Source organism: Pipistrellus hanaki, assembly GCF_964339955.1.
Source record: "Pipistrellus hanaki genome assembly, chromosome: 4".
In the NCBI taxonomy this organism is placed as follows: Eukaryota; Metazoa; Chordata; class Mammalia; order Chiroptera; family Vespertilionidae; genus Pipistrellus; species Pipistrellus hanaki.
Window position 1 is genome coordinate 91,675,128 of NC_140506.1, and position 23,910 is coordinate 91,699,037.

A 23,910-nucleotide genomic window follows, 5' to 3' on the forward strand; every position below is an offset into this window, starting at 1 on the left:
TCTGGAACCACCTCTTCCTTAAGGTCAGACAAAGCAGAACCTAGAAACGGTCTGGGGTCCAGAAGACCCAACAATAAGATTCACAAGAGAAGATGGCGTTCCGTTTCTCCCCGACAGTCTCAGAAGGTGCCTTCCTCCACCTCCTGACAGAACCTAAGCGGTAGAAAAGGTGTAACTACAGGAGCGGATCCCAACAGGTTTCGCAACGCCATCACCCCTAGAAGAATTTCACCAGCTCCCTTCTCTGCTCAGGTTGGCGTACCCTGGCCTCTTGGCCCCACTAGCGTTGTTGATTCCGTGGCTGAGATGGGGGGAAACTGCCCGGTAGAACCTTGGAGCTCGCCGCCGGCGGGAACCTGCTGAGCAATCTAACCCTCCCCACGAACGTTCCCGATCACTTTCGGCTCTTTCCGGCCTCTCGTGGCGCTTCGGGCGGCCTCGGCCCCCGAGTCACTCACTCGGCTGTTTCCGCCTTCCGCGGGCAGCCGTCGTCCTGGCAACGGCGGCGGCGCTGCGGCCGGAGAGGTGAGCGCGGTCCATGGTGGCCGAGGTCGGGGAAGCGACAGATCAGGGGGGGCCGGGAGCCCGGAGGCGGCGACGTGGAAGCCCGGCCGGGGACGGACTCGGGTGGTGTCGGGGAGTGTGGGGCCGGGAGGAGGGCGACGGCCCGGCGAGCCAGTCCGGGTCCCTCGTCATCCCAAGTTGTTTTCGTCCGGAAATCCGGCCTCCGCGGATCTCCCGCGGCCCCAGGCGGGTAGGTCCAGCCTAGGGGCTCATGGCCACCTCAGTGGCAGTCCAGGTTCTATTGAGGGTCGCGTGGCCGTGCGATTCCCCGGGGAGGGGCTGACCAGGTGGGTTGTGGGGGACGCTGGCAGAGTACTTGTGTCCCCGGGCAGGGAGAGAATAAGAAATACTTTTCTGAGCTGCACCGCTCCTGCCATCTCTCCTTCGGAACCCCAAGATACAGCTGCATGTCCCGAGGCCTGCGGGCTGTGGCCCAGAGGCTGAGACTTTGGGAAATGTCACTTCTAATACCTACACCCCCCTCGTCCACTCAGCCCCTATTTCCCCGAAGTTCCTTCAGGTTTTCTCTTGCAGCATCTCCAAGCAGCAAAGTACTAACTTAAATTAACCTAATACTACGAACCCCTCAGTTGAATGAGCTTAACAGATTGTTTCCCAAAAGTTGGTTTCATGGAGGTGGTAGAGATGTTGGACAGAAGGCTGGAGCCTAGAGGAGTTAACTGATTAGAGCAAATGGAATTTTTTCTTTCCCCGCAAACTGTATATATTTACCAAATACTTTTAGTGTTCTAGTGACCCTGAGTTTGTTTTCAGGAAAAGTCCACTTGTGTTTGAACTGGTGCAATCAATAGATGCCATTGGCAATGATTTTATTGTTAGTCATTTCTCCTTGTGTTTAGTCTGGTAACTTGTTATGCAGACGATACTGTAGAAAAATGTTAAAATGCATTTATGCATTGTATAAATGGACTCACTCACTCTGGCCTAGTAAACCACTTTTTTATTTTATTTTATTGATTTTTTACAGAGAGGAAGGGATAGGGATAGAGAGCTGGAAACAAAGATGAGAGAGAAAAGTTGATCAGCTGCCTCTTGCACACCCCCCACTGGGGATGTGTCCGCAACCAAGTACTTGCCCTTGACTGGAATCAAACCTGGGACCCTTCAGTCTGCAAGCCGACGCTCTGTCCACTGAGCCAAACTAGTTAGGGCTGTAAACCACTTTTTACAGCTAACAACATCAAGGACATCTTTCTTTGCTGATAAATATCTTCATCAGAGATTCACTTATTGGGGCCTGTTCTGTGAAAGGTACTGTTATAGTCCCCCACTCTGTGGGGCAGATTCCCTGGCAGGGAGTGGAGGATGGTTGACCAAATACACATTTATAATAAAGTCTCTAGGTACAGCGATGGAGAAGTATAATACATGGTTCTGCCGGGCCACCCTGGCTCCGTGGTTGAGCGTGGACCTATGAACCAGGAGGTCACAGTTTGATTCCCTGTCAGAGCACGTGCGGGAGTTGCAGGCTGGATCCCCAGTAGGTAGCCGGCCAATGAATCTCATCGTTGATGTTTCTATCTCTCTCTCCCTTTCCCTTCCTCTCTGAAATCAATAAAAATATACTTTAAAAGAGAAGTACACTGCCGAAACCGGTTTGGCTCAGTGGAAAGAGCGTCAGCCTGCGGGCCTGCGGACTGAAAGGTCCCAGGTTCAATTCCGGTCAAGGGCATGTAGCTTAGTTGCAGGCATATCCCCCAGTGGGGTGTGTGCAGGAGGCATCTGATCGATGTTTTTCTCTCATCGATGTTTCTAATTCTCTATCTCTCTCTTCCTCTCTGTAAAAAAATCAATAAAATATATTTTTTAAAAATAAAAGTAAATAAAAGAGAAGTACGGGGTCTTATGGGGATGCTAGAAATCAAGAGGAAGAGCTCCCTGGAAGAAGGGAGGCTTCCTGAGTACCCAAAGGAGGAGTGTGGGGAGGAGAGCCTCTGGGAAAGCCGCAGGCAGGAGGAAATGAGTAATGTAAACTTATTACATAGGTGATTTTTAAAATAAAAAATACAGAGGAAACCAGATTTAATTTTTTCAAGTGTATTATAATTCTTTCTCCATCATTACAACAAATTAACATTTCACATTTTGCAGAGGAATATTTTCACAAAGTAAACTTGTTAAGCATGAATAGGAATTCTCCCTAGTCCAGATTTAGACACTTGGCTGGCTGCAACATATTAAAACTCACTTTAAAGGGTTTCCTTTGCTATATGAAATCACCAGGTATTTATCTGGTGTACTTTTTTTTTTAAATTTCTTTCTTTATTTTTATTTTTTTAAATATATTTTATTGATTTTTTACAGAGAGGACAGAGAGCTAGAAACATCAATGAGAGAGAAACATCGACCAGCTGCCTCCTGCACACCCTCTACTGGGGATGTGCCCACAACCAATGTACGTGCCCTTGACTGGAATCGAACCTGGGACCTTTCAGTCCACAGACCGATGCTCTATCCACTGACCCAAACTGGTTTCGGCTAATTTCTTTATTGATTAAGGTATCACATATTTGTCCTCAACCCCCTATTTCAATCCCCCACCCCTTCCCACTCATGCCCCCACCCCACCCACATTGTCCTTGAGACTTTCATTTTTAATTGCGATGTTTGAAGGTTTGCATAAGGACTTCACTTAAAGATATCAGAGCCCTGACCAGTATAGACGTCCCTTAAGTGATGTGTGTGTGCAGGAGACCCCTGAATCCTGCCCCTTCTCCTGACTCCAGTCCCCCAAACCCACTGCTCCTTCAACCAGAGAAAACACCAGGAGCCCTGGTGTTTGTGATGGTGAGAGCACAACCTCGGAAATTTTGCCTTTGTTTAGTATTCAGGGTAAACATTTGAAATGTGACTGTTCATTTATACCCATATGCTTTCCAACTTCTCAATGAAGGGATTTCCTTCTCTGAATCCAAACTGAGTTTTTGCGCTTCCTCTGATACAACTGTTGTATTATTAAAAGCAATTGCCATCGTCCATCCCCTATGTGATAGAGTGACAGAATTTTGCAGGTGTTGAATACTTATTGTGCGTAATTTTTTGTTGTGGTCAAATTTGCATAATGTCAAATTTATCATTTAACCGTTTTTAAGTATACAGTTCAGTGGCATTAAGTACCTTCACCAACATCATCTCCAGAATTTTTTTCATCTTCCCAAGCTGAAACCCTGTATACATTAAACAACTGCCCCCTTCTATCTCAACCCCAGCCCCAGCAGGCCCTGGCGCCCACCAGCCAAAATTGTCTCTAACTTTGACTCCTCTAGGTACATCATATAAGTGAAGTCATGCATCATTTGCTCTTTTTGTGTGTGGCTGATTTCACTCAGCATAATGTCTTCTAGGTTCGTGCATGTTGTAATGTGTCGTAATTTCATTCATTTTTAAGGCAGAACAATACTCCATTGAATATGGAATCTGTTTAACCATTCATCTGTTGATAGGCATTTGGATTGTTTCCATCTCTTGGCTCCTGTGAAAAATGCTGCGATGAATATTTATGTACAAATATCTGTCCAAGTCCCTGCTTTTCTCAATTATTTGTGTGTATACCTAGAACTGGAATTACCTAATCCTATAGTAATTCCACGTGTAATGTGTAAGGAACCACCATACTGTCTTCCATAGTGACCGCACAATTTTACGTGCCCTCTAGCAATGCAAATGGGTTCCAATTTCTCCACATCCCCACCAACACTTCTTATTTTCTACTTTTTGGATAATAGCCATTATAATGAGTGTGAAGTTGAATAATTTGAAACGATAGCAAACCACTCGACACATATTCTCTCCTCCACTAATTAGCTTCCTCAAACTGACTCTAGGGTGTAAAAAATTGGGCAGAAGTCTGACTATCATTTCGTTTCATTCACCGTCCTAGCCCCCTTCAAAGGTACAGTATGCACATCTTTCCTAAAAAGAAAGAGGAAGGAAGGATGGGAGGGAGGGGGAAAGGAGAAAAAGTGGGACGGAGGGAGGAGTCAAGTTCCTATAACTAATGAAGTTCAGCTTCTCTGCAGTTGCTGTGGTTTTGTTCTTGACTTTCTAACAAAGAAATCCTTTTGCCTTCTGCCACTTGAGAGTCAGAGGTGAAGACTGCCTTGGTTTTCAAGATTTATCCAAAATTGAGTACTAGGTTTTTCTACATATTTCCCTTTTATTTTTTTTAAATTTGTTTTATTGATTTTTAAAAATATATATATATTTTATTGATTTTTTACAGAGAGGAAGGGAGAGGGATAGAAAGCCAGAAACATCGATGAGAGAGAAACATCGACCAGCTGCCTCCTGCATACCCCCTACTGGGGATGTGCCCGCAACCAATGTACAATATATGCCATTGACCGGAATCGAACCTACAACCTTTCAGTCTGCAGACCGACACTCTATCCACTGAGCCAAACCGGTTTCAGCTGTTTTATTGATTTTTTTTTACAGAGAGGAAGGGAGAGGGACAGAAAGTTAGAGACATTGATGAGAGAGAAACATCGATCAGCTGCCTCTTTCACATACTGGGGGTGTGCCGGCAACCAAGGTACATGCCCTTGACCCGAATCGAACCCAGGACCTTTCAGTCTGTAGACTGACGTTCTACCCACTGAACCAAACCGGTCAGGGCAGTTTGCTTTTATTTGATTTGAAGGTTTTGCTAAAAGGGGACTATATAAATATAAATGATCTGTATTATGTTGGAAATACAAACAAGCAAGGGTTACGCATGTCCAGGCGGCAGGGCTTTTCTTTGCTTGTTTGGATGGCAAGAAGTGTTACTGTTTTTCACTATCCCCTGGATCATTGTGGTTCCAGTCCCTTGCTTCTCATTGTATATTTTTCCCTGTTAGAGATGTCTTCCAATAAAATTTCCTGAATCAGCGTGAAGGGACATTTATAAGTTACGGAATGTCTTATGCATAATAGTTTCGTGATGCTTTTCTTTCCTAATTCTATACTCAGTCATTTTGAAAAAAAAACAACAAAACACCCACAGGACCTGGTTGTTTTTCCCCTGCAGGTTTCAACCCTGACAAGGTCTGAGTTTCACCATGGCGCTCTATTTTGACCACCGCATAGAAGCCCCAGAGTCAGCTGGATCTCCTTCCCACATCAGCTGGCACCCTGTTCATCCATTCCTGGCGGTGGCCTCCAACGGCACAGCCTCGAGAGGCAGTGTGGATATATACCTGGAACAAGTAAGTACTAGGAAGCAATGATTGTGAGCTTCTGGCCCTTGCCTCTTTTTTGTGGTGTGTGTGTAAGTGTGTGTATATGTGTTTGTGTGTGAGAGAGAGACGGGGGTTGGGGAGGGAGAGATTGGTGTGAGAGAGGGGTAAAGGGTTTGGAGGGCTAAAGGCGGGTGAGATAGAGTGTAGGGTATGTTGGGGGGAGAGGGAGTGTGGGATATAATTGTGTGTGTGTGTGTGTGTGTGTGTGTGTGTGTATTCTCATTGAGGTCTTAACTCCAAGTATTAGTTTACCTCTGCAGTTTAGGTTTGGGGACAGATTTTGGAATGTTTAAATAGAATTAACAGTCAATTCACAATCACCAACCAGAAATGGCCCCTCAGCATTGCCTGTCCATCCTGATCCAGTCTCCTGTTGGCTCACATTACCTATTTATTATAAAACTACTAGCTGCCAGAACAAATGCCTGCAAACTGGGTGGCTAAAACGACAGAAGTGTATTATTTACCAGTTCTGCAGGTCAGAACTCTGAAATAAGGGGCCGGCCAGGCCTCACTCTCTCTGGAGGTTCCAGGGGAGCGTCTGTTGTAGGGGTGTCGAACTCAATCAGAGAAGGGGCCAAAATCTGAAATCCAGCCTAAATTGCGGGCCGAATGGTTTACTGAACAGTCATAAACTGACAATGTCATAAACTGACAGCAGAGTGCAGTGATGACAGCGGGGTGCGGGCCACATTGCAAGGCCTGGCGGGCTGGATTTGGCCCGCGGGCCTTGTGTTTGACACATGTGGTCTGTTGCCTGGTTTGTCATTGCTCTGGTTGCCAGCAATCCTTGGTGCTCCTGGGTTTGTACCTGCACCGCGCCAGTCTCTTCCTCCATCCCCACAGGGCTGCCTCCCCTGGGTGTCTCTTCTATTAAGGACACAGTCATATTGGATTAAGTCCATCCTTATGACCTCACCTTAACCCGATCATCTGCAAAGACCCTATTTTCAAATGAGGTCATATCACAGGTGCCAGTGGTTAAGACTTCAGCATAGCTTTTTAGGAATTAACACAATTCAACCCATTGCAAAAACTTTCTAGATGCTCCTCAGATTTTAATTCTCTCTTCCCTTCCCCCATTCTCAGTCACAGTGCACCACATACTTCAGCAAGAAAGTCAGATTTCCCTTCCCGCTCACTTTTCAGCCCTCTGTAGTCTCCTTGTCCCCCAGAGACTTCACCCAAGCAGCTGGAGTCATCAGCAGTGTCTGTATAACAGGCCTTGTGCGTTTGGTTCTTGTCTGATGCCCCTTCTCTATACTGCTCCACACTCTTGCAAAGTTCTCTGGGAAACCCGCCATGGAGCTTGCAGGGCTTTCCTCCGCCCTGTCTCCTTGATCCAGCCGTCCTCTCCTTCCAAACCCGGAGTGCTGTTGGCCTGTCTTGAACTGGTCTAGGCCTCTTCTCCCTCTGTTTCCTCCTTCTGTGATCTGTCAGTGTCTATCAGTGAACAATTTAGAAACCTAGCTCCAGCCCACAAGCTGCAGACTTAGGAATCCAGCTGCCCACAGGACACCTGGGTGTTTGACACAGGCCTCCAACTTCCCAAGTCCAGACTGAACTGAACTTTGCCCCCCTGTCCCCTGTCCCACACTTTCCTCCAAAAGCCGAGTGTTTTCCATCCTAATGCCCAGGACAGGCCCGGGGATGGTAGCGACACCCGCCCCCTCAGGCAGGCTAGCACAGCTTCCTCACTGCGGCAGCTGTGTCCTCCCCTTCCCCACACAGGGCAGAGCCAGCTTTCAGAATCACAGATGGAATCACACACTGCTCCCACCTCCCCGCCTCCGAATTGTCCTTCGGCTGAGGATTGGATTGCTGATGTGGCCTGTGCCCCCAAGGCCTGGCTCTCCTGCCTCACATGGTGCTCTTCTTTCCATGCTACAAACGCCTGGTCTTCCCCGGTCTTCCAAGTGTGGGTGCTGTGCCCTCCGCCCAGGAGAGTCTCTCTTGATCTTTTTATATGTATTTACTGGAGGCCAGTGCACAGAATTCGTGCACTGGTCCGGTAGTGGCTACCACCGCTGGCCAGGGCCTCCTTCCCTTTCCCACCCCCCCACCACCCAAACTCCTTGAAGAACTCCAGTCAAGGGGACAATTGGCATACTACATTTTTATTATATAGGATTGATTTCAGAGAGGAAGGGAGAGGGAGAGAGAGAGAGAGAGAAACATCAGTGATAAGAAAGAATCATTGATCAGCTGCTTCCTGCACACCCCACACTAGAGATGGAGCCCGCAATGACCTCCTGGTTCAAAGGTCAACACAATTCCTATATTAGTCCTCCAGAGGGAAGTGGCTCAGTGGCACTTCCTGAGGCAGTCCTTCCCTTCCTCCCCCCCATGCAAGGGCAGACCCTCCTGGTTTCTCACCCACCTCAGTGAAGGTCTCATCTGTGGTACGTGGTGGTCTGTGGCCCCCCCGGGGATGGGAGTTCAGCCAGGCCCCGTCTGTCTCATGTTTGTCTAACCCCAGCACCAAGCACAGTGTCGCCCAGCTTCATTGAAGCACACTCCTTCATTCTAGGAGTCAGAGAACTCTCCAATATGCATTATAAAATTTTCTTTAGAATGAATATTATATTCCAAAATAATAGCAATTTTAGACAAAATGTTAAAATTTAGAAAATTAGCCGAAACTGGTTTGACTCAGTGGATGGAGCGTCAGCCTGCGGGCTGAGGGGTCCCGGACTGAGGGGTCAGGGGCATGTACCTTGGTTGCAGGCACATCACCAGTAGGGGTTGTGCAGGAGGCAGCTGATCGATGTTTCTCTCTCATCGATGTTTCTGACTCTCTCTCTCTCCCTTCCTCTCTGTAAAAAAATCAATAAAATATATATATTTTTTAAAATTAGAAAATTAAAAAATACAATTACAAAACAAAGTCTACTTTTTGTGTTTCTAATTGGCACAAGGAAAACTTTAGAATTTCTAAATAATTATTAGATGTTAATAAGGTCACAGATGTAGCAGGTATAACTGGAGATTACTAGAGAGAGTTTGGTAGAAGTACGGAGAACAAGCTGTATTAATTGCTAGGAATACATATTTATACCCTAAACCTATTTCCTTAGAAAATTCTACAATAGAAAACAAAAATATACAAGTACATATTCCATTAGCTAGCAGAGCAATGAGTCTTATATCTCATAGCTTCTGGAAAAGTCCACTATACACTGGTCAGAAAATGAAAGCAAATAAGGCAAGTAACTTCTTAGCATCATTCTAAAGATAACTGACCTTGCAGCCTTGCTGGGGTGGCTCGGCTGGGCGTTGTCCTCTGCACTGAAAGGTTGCTGGTTTGATTCCTGGTCAGGGCACATGCCCAAGTTGTGGGGGCATGTAGGAGGCAACCGATCTATGTTTTGTTCTCACATCAATGTTTTTTTTTCTCCCCCTTCTCCCCCTCCCCCCAAACATCAGTTTTTAAAAATCTTTAGTAAAAAAAAAATTGGCCTTACAGACCCTGAAAAGGCTTTGGGAGTCATCTGACCACAATTTGAGAACTTTGCTTTTGACAAACTTTACCTGGACTACCACTTACTTTATAAATAAAGTTTTAGCTGTGGCCAGTGCATTCAGTGGTTAGAGCATCGGCCTGCACAACAAAGGGTCATGGGTTCAATTCCCGGTCAAGGGCATGTACCTGGGTTGTAGGTTCCAGCTCCGGTCTGGAAGTGTATGGGAAGCAACCAATCAATGTGCCTCTCTCACATTCATGTTTTTTTCTCTCCCCCCGTCCCTCTCACCTTCCCTTCCACTCTCTGTGAAAAAAAATATCCTCAGGTGAGCATTAAAAGTAAATAAATGAAGTTTCTTTGGAACTCATTGAAATGCTAGCTAGCACCCAGCGATGTGGCTCAGTGATTGAGCATCGACCCCTGAAGCAGGAGGTTAGAATTCTATTCCCAGTGAGGGCACGGGCCCAGGTTGGCTCTCTTTCCAGTAGTGGGTGTGCAGGAGGCAGCCAGTCAATGATTCTCTCATTGATGTTGCTGTCTCTCCCTCTCCCTTCCTCTCTCTGAAATGAATAAAAACATAAAAAAATTAAAAAATTAAAAAACACCCTAGCTAGCCTCCAAGCAGCTGTAAGTATGAGGTCATACTTTCTGATAAGTTGGTCAGCATGGTCTGTTGTGTGTTAACCTTGTTTTCATAGCTCTGCTAGGACAAGATTGCTGTTTCCCTGAAAATGAAATAAAACAGTTCCCTAAGAAACATCTCTTTATATCTTCTAGCTGATGTCAATCCCCAGTGAGGATTAGCTATAAATTCTATCACCCTGTGTAACATGGGATTTACCTCTTGTCCATCACAGGGTGAGCATGTGCCCGAGACACACATTGAGAGGTCCTGCCGGGTCACTTCCCTGTGCTGGCACCAGACGCGGCTGATCCTGGCTGTTGGATGGGAGACCGGGGAGGTGATCATGTTTAATAAGCAGGAGAAGGAGCAGCATGCAGTCCCCCCAACGCACACCGCTGACATCACTGTCCTCAACTGGAGCACCAACGGGAACTGCCTCCTGTCGGGGGACAGGGTAAGCAGACACCGTGGGTACTGATCTCAGATCTCAGTATTTCCCAGCTTATGCCCTTAGGGACCCGTTGGGAAGGCTGCTAAAGACCAAATTATTTGAAATGTGTGGTTGCCAAATGGAGTTGACCCTGTCAGATGTCATGGTAGATTTTGTTTTATATTGGAAGCAAAGTTTGAAAATATTATTCTACCATCCCACCCTATGGCAGAGGCATGCCTGTCATTTTTAAAATGAAGTTTTCTAGGTAACTATATTCATAAAGATGGCTGAATGCCTCAGGTACTGTCACTTTTATGGCATCACCTAATCACCAGCATCCCTGAACATATTTCTTCATTGCCTAGAACAGTGGTCGGCAAACTTATTAGTCAACAGAGCCAAATATCAACAGTACGACAATTGAAATTTCTTTTGAGAGCCAAATTTTTAAAACTTAAACTTCTTCTAACGCCACTTCTTCAAAATAAACTCTCCCAGGCTGTGGTATTTTGTGGAAGTGCCACACTCAAGGGGCCAAAGAGCCGCATGTGGGTCGTGAGCCGCAGTTTGCCAACCACAGGCCTAGGAGTCCCTGGTGCTGATGGTCTAGCTCAGGCATTTCCACCTGCTTCATTTGCCCCTCGGGACATTTGTCAGTATTTGGAGACGTGTTTCGTTGTCACAAAGGAGAGGGCTGCTCTACCTGCATCTAGTGGGCAGAGGCCAGAGAGATTGCTCACCATCCTGCAATGCACAGAACAGATCCCACACGAAAGACCAACAGCGCCCAGGATGAGAAACCCTGGTCTAGACTCAATTTGATTCCCAAATGTACAGCAGAAATGTTGCTGTGTGTTCATTTACCACATGTTTCAGGTAGTACACTTACATGTCTCAAATTTCAAAAGCCATGAAATGGGACGTACTTTGAAAAGCCTCTCCAGCCTCAGCCGGTTTGGCTCAGTGGATAGAGCTTCAGCCTAAGGACCAAAGGGTCCTGGGTTTGATTCTGGTCAAGGGCACATACCACGGTTGCAGGATCCTCCCTGGCCTGGGCCCTGGTCAGGGTGTAGGCAGGAAGCAACCAATACATGTGTTTCTCTCACATGGATGTTTCTTTCTTTCCCTCTCTCTTCACTTTATCTAGAATCAATGGGAAAATATCCTTGGACAAGGACTAAAAAACAAAAAGAAACTATAAACTTACAAAGAAAGAAAGAAAAGACTCTCCACCATGCCTGTCAGTTTCCCCCTCTACTCTCTGGCATCCATAGCTTCTTAAAGTCTCTCCAGTGTTTCTTCAGGTACACACAGGCTCGTAAAAATGCATTCTTTCCCCAACTTCCAATTTTGCAAAATTTCAAATCTTTAGAGGAGTTGAAAGAATAGTACAAGGAATACCCATATACTCTTTACTAGTACATAAATTCACTAGTTATTAACATTTTGACACATCTTTCTTTTTCTTTTTCTTTTTTAATATATTTTATTGATTTTTTACAGAGAGGAAGGGAGAGAGGGAGAGAGCTAGAAACGTCAATGAGAGAGAAGCATTGACCAGCTGCCTCTTGCACACCCCCTACCAGGGATGTGCCCGCAACCAATGTACATGCCCTTGACCGGAATCGAACCTGGGACCTTTCAGTCCGCAGACCGACGCTCTACTGCTGAGCCAAACCGGTTTCGGCTTGACACATCTTCTTTCTATCTATCTATCTATACTAATAAAAGGGTAATATGCAAATTGGTCAAGATGCCCTCACAGTAACAACCAAACAGCAGGCTGTGTGGGGTGACAAGGCTGGCAGTTGGGTTAGCAAGAGATGACCAAATGACTGACCAGCAGGCTGCATGGGGCTGCATGGGGCATCCAAGCTGGCAGTGGGGGCAGTGAGGGGTGACCAGCCAGCAGAGGGGGGCAGTGAGGGGTGACTAGGCCGGTAGGGGGAAGGGGACAGTGAGGGGCAACCAGGCCAGCAGGGGGGGGCAGTTGGGGGTAACCAGGTTGGCAGGGGAGGCAGTGAGGGGCAACTAGGCCGGCAGGAGGGGCAGTTGGGGGCCATCAGGCTGGCAGGGGGGCGATTAGGGGTGATCAGGCTGGCAGGCACAATTGGTTAAGGGTGATCAGTCTGGCGGGGGTTGGGGGGAGCAGTTAGGGTTGATCAGGCAAGCAGGCAGGTGAGAAGTTAGGAGCCAGTGGTCCTGGATTGTGAGAGGAATGTCCAACTGTTGGTTTCGACCTAATCCCAAAACTGGCAGTTGGACATCCCCCAAGGAGTCCTGGATTGGAGAGGGTGCAGGCTGGGCTGAGGGGACCCCATCCCCTGTGCACAAATTTTGTGCACCAGGCCTCTAGTATATAATAAAAGGCTAATATGCAAATTATCCCCTCAACCGGGAGTTTGACCAGGAGTTCAACCAGGGGATGGGGCCAGCCTACTGGCTGTGGCCCCTGCTTCCCCCCACACACACACCTGAATAGCCCAGATCAGCCTCCACCACCCCAATCAGGGGCATGCCTGCCAGACCCCACCCTGCATGAATTTGTGCACCAGGCCTCTAGTATCTACACTAATAAAAGAGAAACATGCAAATTGACTATAATTCCGCTACACCCACCAGCCAATCAGGAGGTAATATGCAAATTAGGACAAAGATGGCACCCTGCCCAGCTGCTCCAGGAGTGAAATGGCTGGGCGGGGCAGGACACCTGCTATGAGAGGGAGGATGGGGGGGGGGGGCAAAGTACTCCGGCCACAGGGAAGATGAAGACTGCAGATTCTGGAGTCTGGCCGGAGTCTGCAGTGAAGATGAAGGTGGCAGACTCTGGCCGTAGCGAAGGTCTGGGTCCCCGGTGCCAGAGGAAAACCGGTGCTGGAAGCCAAGGGAAGGAAGGCCTATTGCACGAATCTCTTCGTGCAACAGGCCTCTAGTGTGTGTGTGTGTGTGTGTGTGTGTGTGTGTGTGTGTGTTTATCCACCCCCCCCCCCATGATTATTTGAAGTTTGTCAAAGAGATCATACTTCATTCAGCCCTAACTACTTTGCCACCAAATCCCTAAGAATAAGGATCAACCTTTTTAGGAGTTCAAACTAGTTATTGTGTAGAATATCCCTCAGTTTAGATTAGTTTGCTTGTTGCTTTAAATTAAATATTTTTGGTTATAGATCTCACACAGAGGATCTTGTCTCCTTATTCTCCTCTCCTTTCACATAAGTGATAATGTATTTCTCTTCTGTCTCTTGTCTTTTTCATTTTCCATGTGTCTTGCAGATCTCTCTATGCCAGTAAACAACAAACTTCCTTCTTTTCTTTTAACCTGCCCTACATGATATGAATGTATTATGATTTGCTTCACCAGCCACTGTCAATAAACATTTCAGTGGCTTCCAGTCTTGCTAAACAGACAGTGACACAGTGGCTAACTTCATGCTTTTGTCATGTCACACATGTGGAAGATCATAGAAATTCCTGGAAGTGGGGTGGCAGAGCCTCAGGGTATGTGCGCCTGTGGTTTGGTGGATGTTCCCAAACCTCCCTCCATGGGGCTTGTATCAGTTCACACCAACGCATAGCATGTGCTTTCTCACAGAGAGTTGTATTCGAATTCAGAATTTTGCCTAGAGAAGCGGCATCTCAGTCATGTTCTAGTTTGCATTTCTCTTGCTATTGAGGATCAGCATCACTTAAGAGAGTCATTGACATTTCCTTTTCTGGTCATGTCACTTGCTCATTCTTCTATTATCTTGTTCCTTTTTTCTTGATTTTTCTACTCAATTCCCACCTAAAGACATGGCTGTCCCCAGATTCTGATTCCTTTGGTGACCTTTCCTACCTCCCTGCTGTGGAACGCTCTGCAAATTCCCGTAGGAATAAAACATTTCAAGATGATGGAATTGCATTATTCTCATTTTGACTATATTAAAAAAAAAAAAACACAAAACACCACTAACAAAATAGATTAACTTAGGCATGGAACCAAACTCATATATATTTGCTGACCAAGTTCTATGAGTCAAAATATGTAAGAGCAGAAATACCTAATCCTTCTAAGAAAATCTAGGCTATACTGGTCTTAATTTAATAATGGGCTCACCCCAGCTGGTGTTGGCCCAAGTACTGAAGGGCTCAGGTTTGATTCCCAGGCAAGAGCATGAACCTGTGTTCCAGGTTCGATCCCTAGTCCCAGTTGGTGCATGTGCAGGAGGCAACCAATTGATTGTCTCTCTCACATCGATGTTTCTCTCTCCCTCTCCGTCCCCCCTCTCTAAAAGTCAATGGAAAATATATGCTTGGGTGAGGATTAACCAAAAATGAATGAATGGCTCAAGCTGGAAAATAAATAATAACAAATGTATAAGCCAGTGGTCGGCAAACTCATTAGTCAACAGAACCAAATGTCAACAGTACAACGATTGAAATTTCTTTTGAGAGCCAAATTTTTTAAACTTAAACTTCTTCTAATGCCACTTCTTCAAAACTCTTTTAAATCAAAGTGCAGGCCATGGTATTTTGTGGAAGAGCCACACTCAAGGGGCAAGAGAGCCGCATGTGGCTCACGAGCCACAATTTGCCGACCCACAGGTATAAGCACTTGGAATGCTGCACCACTGAGTGCACAGGCTTGGCTGAGGATCTTCTTAACTCTTCCACCAAAGACCCTGCTTTAGGTAGGTTGATTACCAGTGAAACCAACCCAGACTAGCTGGAGCAAGAAGGTGCACTTAATCTGAGGCCAGGGTCTCCAGGGATGGGAATACACCCGACTTCATGACCGTCTAGAACCAAGAGTGAGGTGCAGAGAGACACAGCTGTCTGCCAGCTCTGTACCTTTTTGTGTACTGTCCTGCTGAAGTTATTTCTCTCTCTCACCCATGCTGTCCGTGAGGCAGAATCTAGCTGATGAAAACAAATGAAATCACCTGCTCTCGTTTCAGTTCCCACCAGAGGACACCTGTCCCTCCTCCTCTGGCCCCAATTCAGCTCAGGCCAAGTGCCCACATGTGCAGTAGTCAGCAGTGGCCAGGGAGGTGGGGAGGTCCCTAGGAAAGGGACACTGAGCAGATCTGTGAAATGTCTGTTAGCAGTTCCATCAGTAAAGAAGTGGAGAGAATGTCATGTGGGCCAGGTCTTATTTCCCTGTATGCTTTCCCTGAGCCAAATGTAGGATCCAGTGAATCTACACACAACATAGGGCAAGTCAGTTCCTATTGTCATCATAAACTATTAGAGAACCTAGCAGGATGACCTGTTCTTTGAAGTGACAGTATGTCAACAGCAATCGAATCTAGAACACTACCGTGTTTCCCTGAAAATAAGACATCCTCTGAAAATAAGACCTACTTACAGATTTCCTTCTGAGTGAAATATAAGGCATCCCCCGAAAATAAGTCGCCCCCCCGCCCCCCCAGGTTTTGTCTCAGAATGCTATTGCTAAACATGAGAGATTTGGTCCACTGATTCTGAAAGAAATGGAGTCACAAGAAATTCACCAGGAAATTCAGGAATTGGATTGTTATGATGATGTTCCAGAAGATGATGACATGATTGTCATTGAATAAATGAGTAAATTCTTGATACTGTAGGATTCACAGTTGTCTGGTTTGTGTTGACAACTACTGTACTACCATACCGTAATACAGGTAATAAATTTCCTTTATTTTCATTTAACAATAAATGTGTACTGTATTCTTCTTCATGGAAAAATAAGACATCCCCTGAAAATAAGACCTAGCGCATCTTTGGGAGCAAAAATTAATATAAGACACTGTCTTATTTTCGGGGAAACAGGGTACTAACTTCACATCAGTTTCTTAATATATCCAACTCTTGCTCTTCACAAATAGGACTAATTTCTCATCTTTAGGATAACTTTTTTTTGGGGGGGTGGGGTAACTATTCTTTAGAGCCTTATTGTATAAAATTATAGTAAATTAGCGGCCCAGTGCACAAAGTTTGTGCAGGGGAGGTGTGATGGTGGGGGGAGGTTCCTCAGCCTGGACTGCACCTCTCCAATCTGGGACCCCTCAGGGATGTCCCACTGCCGATTAGACCTAAACCAGCAGTCAGACATCCCTCTCGCAATCTGGTACTGCTGGCTCCTAACTGCTCACCTGCCTGCCTGCCTGATTGCTCCTCACCACTTTGCCTGCTTGCTTGCTCACCCCCAAATGCCCCCCACTGGCCTTCTCACCCCCATCTCTCCCCCGCCTACCTGATCGCCTTTAACCACTTTGCCTGCTTGCTTGCTCGCCCCCAAATGCCCCCCACTGGCCTTCTCGCCCCCAACAGCCCCCCCCCTGCCTGATCGCCCTAAACTGCCCTCCCCCACACCCACCCCTGCTGACCTGATCGCCCACAACCGCCCTCCCTTCTGGCCTGATCACCCCTAACTGCCTCTGCCTCTACCCCGCCACTATGGCTTTGTCTGGAAGGACATCGGGAAGGTCTCCTGGTCTAATTAGCATACTACCCTTTTATTAGTATAGATGAGCCCAACCAGTGTGGCTCAGTTGAGTATCAACTATGAATCAGGAGATCATGGTTCCATTACTGGTCAGGGCACATGCCTCGTTTTCAGGCTTGATTCCCAGTAAGGGGCATGCAGGAGGCTATCAATAAATTCTTCTCACTCATCGTTAATGTTTCTATATCTCCCTCTCCTTTCCTCTCTGAAATCAATAAAAATTATGGTGAATGAAGTAATTCTAATTCAGAAGGAATGACAATGAAGAAAAAGCTCTGAACACAAAGAATTGCCCTGCAGGAGTAGTGAGAGGTGCAAAAAAACACTTAGAATTGAGATGAGGAGCCAGGCTGCCACAAAGGAAACAGGACATCTCTGAGTTCACCTCTAAATCTCCACCTTGTGTAGCATTTCCAGCCAGTTAGCCAGAACCTGACACAAAGCATATTTGAGTCATTGCCTCCTTGGGAGTCAGTGGAAGTTGAATTCATGATTGTGGGGCTACATCTATTCTTTTGTCAAAACAAGGGGTGTGCAATCACACATGAATTCACTGCTCTGGGGTACAGGGACTCTGAACAACTTCCTCAAAACAACAGTCTGGAAGTCTGGACATGCTAAGTATGTCCTGATTGTATTCAGGTACCTGATTGAATTGCCTGTTAGAAGCTTGTACGTGCTAATGAAGACCTCTGTAAAGTCCATTGTTCTGTTAAAGAATAAGTTCCGGATGATTGTACTTGAAGGGCAGAGCAAAGGGACGTCTGTACAAGTGTTATGTACGCATCATACACCGTCAGGCACACAGCATCCAGTGTGCTTCTCTAGAGGGGAAGCTGGGCCACCGGGGAAGGAAACATTTTCATTTTCTAGCCTTGCCTTTTTCTTTTATTATTATTATTATTATTATTATTATTATTAGCCTTGCCTTTTTCACTATGCAAGTGAAACCAAAGGAACCAATAATGCATTTATTCTTCATAAAGCTGGCAAAGTCAAGAATTAGTGTGATAATACATACTATTCATAATATATATGAATATATATATTTGTTACATACTATGTTCAATCTTCTGTAACTTTTCTTATAGATTTACTGTATAACTTGCTTTTAAAGTCAACCTTATTATAGAATCATATTCCTATGCACAATAAAGTGGCTTACCCAGCGTGTGGGGATGGTGGAATCAATGCTGGCTGAACGCAGGGTGGGAGGAAGAGTGTACTGCTTGCTAAAACATCCACTGATCTTGAACAGGACACATGCCTTGAGGAATGTCTGGGCATCCAAACCAAGGTGCTTTGCAGACAGATTCCGATGGAAATACTGCCAGGGGCAGGGCTTAGCTCCCATCCTTGGTCGAGGAGCCTCCTAGACCAGTTCCAATGCAGCTGTCTCCTCCCTGCCACCTTGAGCTTCTCTCACACTTACCTGTGCTGTTGATTTGAGGCTTTGATTGTGTTTAAATTGAACATATAATACATCTAGCACCCAGATCCTGGTTTCTATTGGTTCCTTCAACATAGGGAACCAGGCTCCTTGATGGCTGATTCTAGGACTGGAGCAAGGCAGTCATTTTAGAGCAGTGGTCGGCAAACTCATTAGTCAACAGAGCCAAATATCAACAGTATAACAATTGAAATTTCTTTTGAGATCCAAATTTTTCAAACGTAAACTTCTTCTAACTTCACTTCCTCAAAATAGACTCACCCAGGCCATGGCATTTTGTGGAAGAGCCCCACACTCAAGGGGCCAAAGAACTGCTTGTGGCTCTCGAGCTGCAGTTTGCCGACCACGGGCTTAGAGAATCTGTAGTGCCAAGAAGTAAGGAAGTGCTCATAGAGTGATCCCACAGAACTCCCAATGGCTGAAGCTGGAAGAATTGGAGCAAGAAAATAAATAAAATAGTATTAGATTATAACCCAGACAGTACAAGATAGAGGGGGTAGGAGGAAGACCTACACAGTGGAGACACCTGACAAACGTGACCTCAGCTAGGAGATCTGGGTCAGTGTCACAGAGACAAGTCATGTTGATGGCATGGACCCATGATCTGATGTGCTGAGAGGACCACTTTATACATGTGGTCTTCTCCCACAACCACAGCCCCAGTCAACAATGAGAAAAATCGACTAGTCCCAGTGGAGGGACATTCCATACCATCCCTTAATAGACCATTAAGATCAGCAAAAACAGGAGAGGCTGAAATGGGGTCTCATCCCAGAGGAGCCTAAGGAGACCAGACATCACATGGTCCTGCTAGGATCCCGGGACTGGAAGAGGACCTTAGGGAGGAACTAAAGAAATTGAATAAAGGCTTTGGTTAATGTGTCAATATTGGCTTATTAATCTGAGGACTGTACCACACTAATGTAAGATCTAATAATAGGAGAAAGTAGGTGGGGGTATGAAATTTATTGGAACTGTTTTCACAACTGTTCCACAAATCTGAATCTATTCTAAACTTAAAAGTTTGTTTTAACAACTAAAAATGTGACAGTTGTTATCTCCAGGGAGTAAGGATGGAGGGGATACATGGAAAAGTTTCTGGTTTCTTCACGGAATACTTGAATTGTTTGTATTTGTCATGGTGCACATGTAGTTTTGTTTAAGAGAGAGAGAGAGAGAGAGATAGAGCGAGCGAGAGAGAGAGAGAGAGAAAGGGAGGGAGAGGGAGAGAGAGAAATAAGCGTGCATCGTATTGCACAGTGTCACTCTTGCCTTCCACCAGTCACTCAGTAAGAATGCGTTTCCTCCACATGATGGGTTTTCCAGCTTGGTGTCCTGCTCGTATGGAGGTTGGATCAAAGAGGCCGGGTACAAGGGACACCCCTGCTGAAACACGAATACGGAAAACACCTGACTCATTGCATCTTCCGGCTCCCCCCGCCTGGCGAGTGAGTATGAGCTTCCAGAGTGGCCTTGAGTTCAAATCCTTTGGGGGGTGAGCAGAGATGTAACTCCTGACACACCGGAGGGATCATAGCAGTGAGCCACTCTCAGCATCTTTAGTGGCAGCACCTTCCTACGAGGAGTAACGAGGAACTCTGACTTTCTGGGTCGTATTTGCTTTCAGGGACCTCGTTCAGTTGGCAAAGGCAGCTGTGAGCGGCGATGAGAAAGCCCTGGACATGTTTAACTGGAGGAAAAGTGGCTTTGGAAGTTTCTTGAAAATGGGATCTCAAGAGGGACTGTCATTCTTTGTCAGCTTGATGGATGGTAAGAAGCTTAGTTTGGGATTCTAGAACACTGAAGCCTTTTTAGGGGTGTCTGATAAGGATATAAAACAAATAGATGGTGTTTCTGCATAAAACAGTGGGCTGTATGCGTGCCAATCTTAGAGTGATGCATTAGCCAGCTTTTTGCAGTTATTTATCCAGTGTTCAAAGAATGGCTTCACTTGGTTCTGATTAGAGACAAATTGAGCTTTATTTGTATTTGAAGGGTTTTCAAAAACACATTTTTATTGATTTCAGAGAGGAAGCAAGAGGGACAGAGAGATAGAAACATCTATGATGAGAGAGAATCATTGATTGGCTGCCTCCTACACGCCCCCTACTGGGGGTTGAGCCCAAAACTTGGGCACTTGCCCTGACCAGGAATCAAACCATGACCTCCTGATTCAAGGGCCAACACTCAACCACTGAGCCACATGGGCCAGGCAGGATGGGGGGTATTGTTTCCAGCCTGCAATCACCAGCCAGCCTTCGTGAGTAGGACCCACATTAAGTGATTTGAACACAACTCCTCCTTAGTTTAAATAGTGAGACAGGCTGCCCCAGTGACAGCTGATAAATGCAATATGAAGTTAGGAGGAAACTAGTCTTTATGTTCACATGAGACGTTCCCACGTGTGTGTGTGCTGTGAGAAAGAGGCCGAGGAATGAGACTGACATAAGGCGGTGAAGTTAGAGGAGGCTGTTCAGCACAGCTGGAAGAAGAGAGCGGATGAGAACTGGAGTGGGCTGCGGCTTTTAAGATACCTTACATTTAGGGGATAAAAAGACAGCGCTGGCGGAATTCAGGGAGGTCACAGAAGGGACAAGGAGGCAGGCCTGGCTGGCGTGGCTCAATGGTTGAGCATCAGCCCATGAATCAGAAGGGACAAGGAGTGGGCACAGTGCATGGGGGTGCAGGGAAGGGAGATGCTAGTGCAGGGGCCCTGAGGAAGAGTTGAAAAGATGGTGTGGAAAGAGATGCCTGAGGGGAGAGATGCTGGCGACTGGAAGAGGGCTGTGCAGTGGGTGTCAGCTCCTCCTTCCACTCGGTAACGCGGGCTTCAAAGGCAGATTATCCCATATCTGTGCCTCGGCTTCCTCCGGTGTAAAACAGAGACAGTGTCAGTAAGAGTACCTGCTGGGGAGCTCGCCGGGAACATTAGTGGAGTTAATACACACACCAGTGCGTAGCATCCAGCCTGCCACAAATATGTGCTGAGTAGATGCTCATTTTGTGGCAGTTAGCCTCTAGAGAACGTTGGACTTTTCAGCTTAATAAGGAACAAGTTCTCTATCAGGAATGAGAGGAAGGGAGACCGGGTGAGGAGGCTCCAGAGAGTGGCAGCAATGAATTCAGAGAGAAACTAGGAGGTGGGCCAGGGCCCGGCACGCTCAGGGTGGGAGGAGAAGGAGGGGTTCCAGGCTTAGGGTAAACCAGCCAACCAACCACACCTAGGATGGAGGGAACAGACCTTAGGGTAAGGCAGGTCACCGCCTTGGGCCTCAGTGCGTGGGATACAGGTGGGCCCTCATGTTAGGGGACCAGGATGAACAAAGCCTTTCGAGGCTGCGAGTCAGGCGGTCACCAGTGTGAAAGTTTGAATCCTCCGAGGTTAGTTTGGTGGAGGCAGTGATGGCTGGGGCATCAGGAGTCAAGGCTGAACTTACTTCAGAGATGGCAGCCTGTGAGGTCAGATGCAGATGTTTCTGAAATATCTTCTTGGCACATTTTTATAATGAAGATGTTTATTTTGAGAATGCTCCCTGAGAGCAGAGAAATGGCTGCCGGTGACGGTCCCCTCTGCCCTCAGGGACAGTGCACTACGTGGACGAGAAAGGCAAGACCACTCAGCTGGCGTCCACAGACAGCTCCATCCAAACGCTCTTCTACCTGGAGAAGAGGGAGGCGCTGGTGGTGGTCACGGAGAACCTGCTGCTGTCCCTGTACTCGGTGACACCTGAGGGCAGAGCGGAGGAAGTGATGAAGGTGGGCAGAGGGGCAGGGCTCAGGCTGGCTTCTCCTGACCTGATTAATCACCCTTTCCCACACCTTAGCAAGCCTGTCCCACGGCCACTCACAGAGCTGGTTAGTACCATGATGTGCTATAAGACCTTCCGTTCAGGTGGGGGAACGGAGAGTGAAGGAGATTGTTCTGGCGTCAGGGCACAGACAAGGTGAGCCAGGCTGTGCCCTCCACGATTGCCTCACCGCAGCCTACAGACCCGGTGAGAGAATGACCGCTCACTTTGCAGCAGCCCGTTCAGCCTCCACCATGGAATTGTGGGGAGGGGCATCACCCCACTTCCTGGCTGTGCAGACAAGGCCTGGAGGGGCTCCCTTACCACCGAGAACCTTGGGGATTTCCCCCCACGTGTGTCTGTCTAAGCTGCCCCTGGGCACACGGGCACATTGTTCACCGGAGGCATGTACATCCCTCAGCAGGTGTTTCGCTGTGGCTACTGAGACATCCCTTGATGTCCTTGAAGGTGCCTCGTGGCATCAGCTCCAGGCCCTCAGCGCCAGGAGGACATCCCTGTCCTGCCAGGTGCTGCTCATCGTTACCTTCCTGCTAGTTTCATGGTTTCTACCAGAGGAATCCATGTTCCTTGGAGAACTCTGAACTTCCCATAAAGATACTCATAGATTATGGAATGGATTGATTTTTTTATAAGTCAGTATTTGACCATTTATGTATCTTCTAGCATAGCAGTTGAAAACATGGTCCCTGAATCACATGGACCTGGGTTCAAATCCCCCCTGAGCCACTGCAAAACAGATACGATGCCTGCCCTGGAGGGCACGGCGGTCCCTGACCTTGGCTCAGCCTGGTGGTCACTCTGGAAACGGGCCATGTGCCGTGCGCCGGCAGCCACTGTTACTAACCACATGGTGTGCAAGAGGAGCTGTCAGCGTGGGCTGTGCGTCCCGGAAAGCTAGGCGTGCTCTCCACGTGTTCGTGTTCACCTCGCACTTCCATTAACGGGGAGTCTCCATGAAGTCACTGCAGACCAGAGTCCAGGCTCACAGGCAGGGACACAGTTTCAGCAGGAGGACATGCTGATTTCAGTTACTGTTCCTTGTTCAGGTGAAGCTGAGTGGGAAAACGGGCCACCAGGCAGACATCGCTCTGATCGAAGGCAGCCTTCTGGTGACCGCCATCGGGGAGGCAGCCCTCAGGTGAGACTCGATGCTCCGGTGATTAGGGGATTGAAAAGTCAGTCCCAAATTGTGATGAATTTTCACAAACTGGCACAGCCCCGAGATGGAAGAGCAGAGCCCATTGGAGACCCAGGCATCCCCGTCCCACGCGAGGGTGGGGCTGTCCTGTCTGCCCGCGGAGTCTCTCTGCCTGGTTTTTGTGAGCGCCTGCTTCTCGCCGCTGTAGTTCCACGCGATACTGGCGGTTCTCCTGGGGGCATGTGGTTGCAGATAGTTCTCGTTGTGACCTGGTGTCACACACGCACCCTGTTTTATTAATAGCTGCTCCCTTTGATGATGAACAGGGCACAAAGCAGATCTAAATGTAATGGCGGCCTGCTTGTCATAGCACAGTCCCATGGGCCATGACTTCGTCCTGATCTTACCGCTCACTCAGCGAGTTGGACCAGCCCCGCGGAGCTGAGGGCAGTGCACCGGCAGTCCCCTTAGCAAGCGTTGTTCCTTCCCTTGTAGGTTCTGGGATTTGGAAGGAGGAGAGAATTACGTTCTGAGTCCAGAGGAGAAGTTCGGTTTTGAAAAAGGAGAGAACATAAACTGTGTTTCTTACTGTAAAACCAAAGGTGAGATTTCGGGGGCTGGCATAGGGGAGAAAGAGCCAACCTCCTGCTTTGCTCTTTGGCCGCAAAATGGTGATGGTGGCTCTTTAAAGACTGGCAACTCGGTCGTCATCTGAGTG

General features: G+C 47.2%; 1 protein-coding gene across 1 annotated transcript in view; it reads left to right on the forward strand.

Moving 5' to 3' along the window:
* Positions 1-407: 407 nt before the first annotated feature.
* The window catches only part of IFT140 (intraflagellar transport 140), a 91,134-nt gene continuing 67,631 nt past the window's right edge, over positions 408-23,910 (forward strand). Inside the window, exons 1-8 of the mRNA XM_084882553.1 lie at positions 408-525; positions 5,597-5,774; positions 10,129-10,350; positions 19,572-19,693; positions 19,873-20,015; positions 21,826-22,001; positions 23,101-23,192; positions 23,688-23,794. Coding sequence (XP_084738679.1) covers positions 5,628-5,774; positions 10,129-10,350; positions 19,572-19,693; positions 19,873-20,015; positions 21,826-22,001; positions 23,101-23,192; positions 23,688-23,794 — 1,009 coding nt within the window. The 5' untranslated portion in view covers positions 408-525; positions 5,597-5,627. The remainder of the gene's footprint in view (positions 526-5,596; positions 5,775-10,128; positions 10,351-19,571; positions 19,694-19,872; positions 20,016-21,825; positions 22,002-23,100; positions 23,193-23,687; positions 23,795-23,910) is intronic.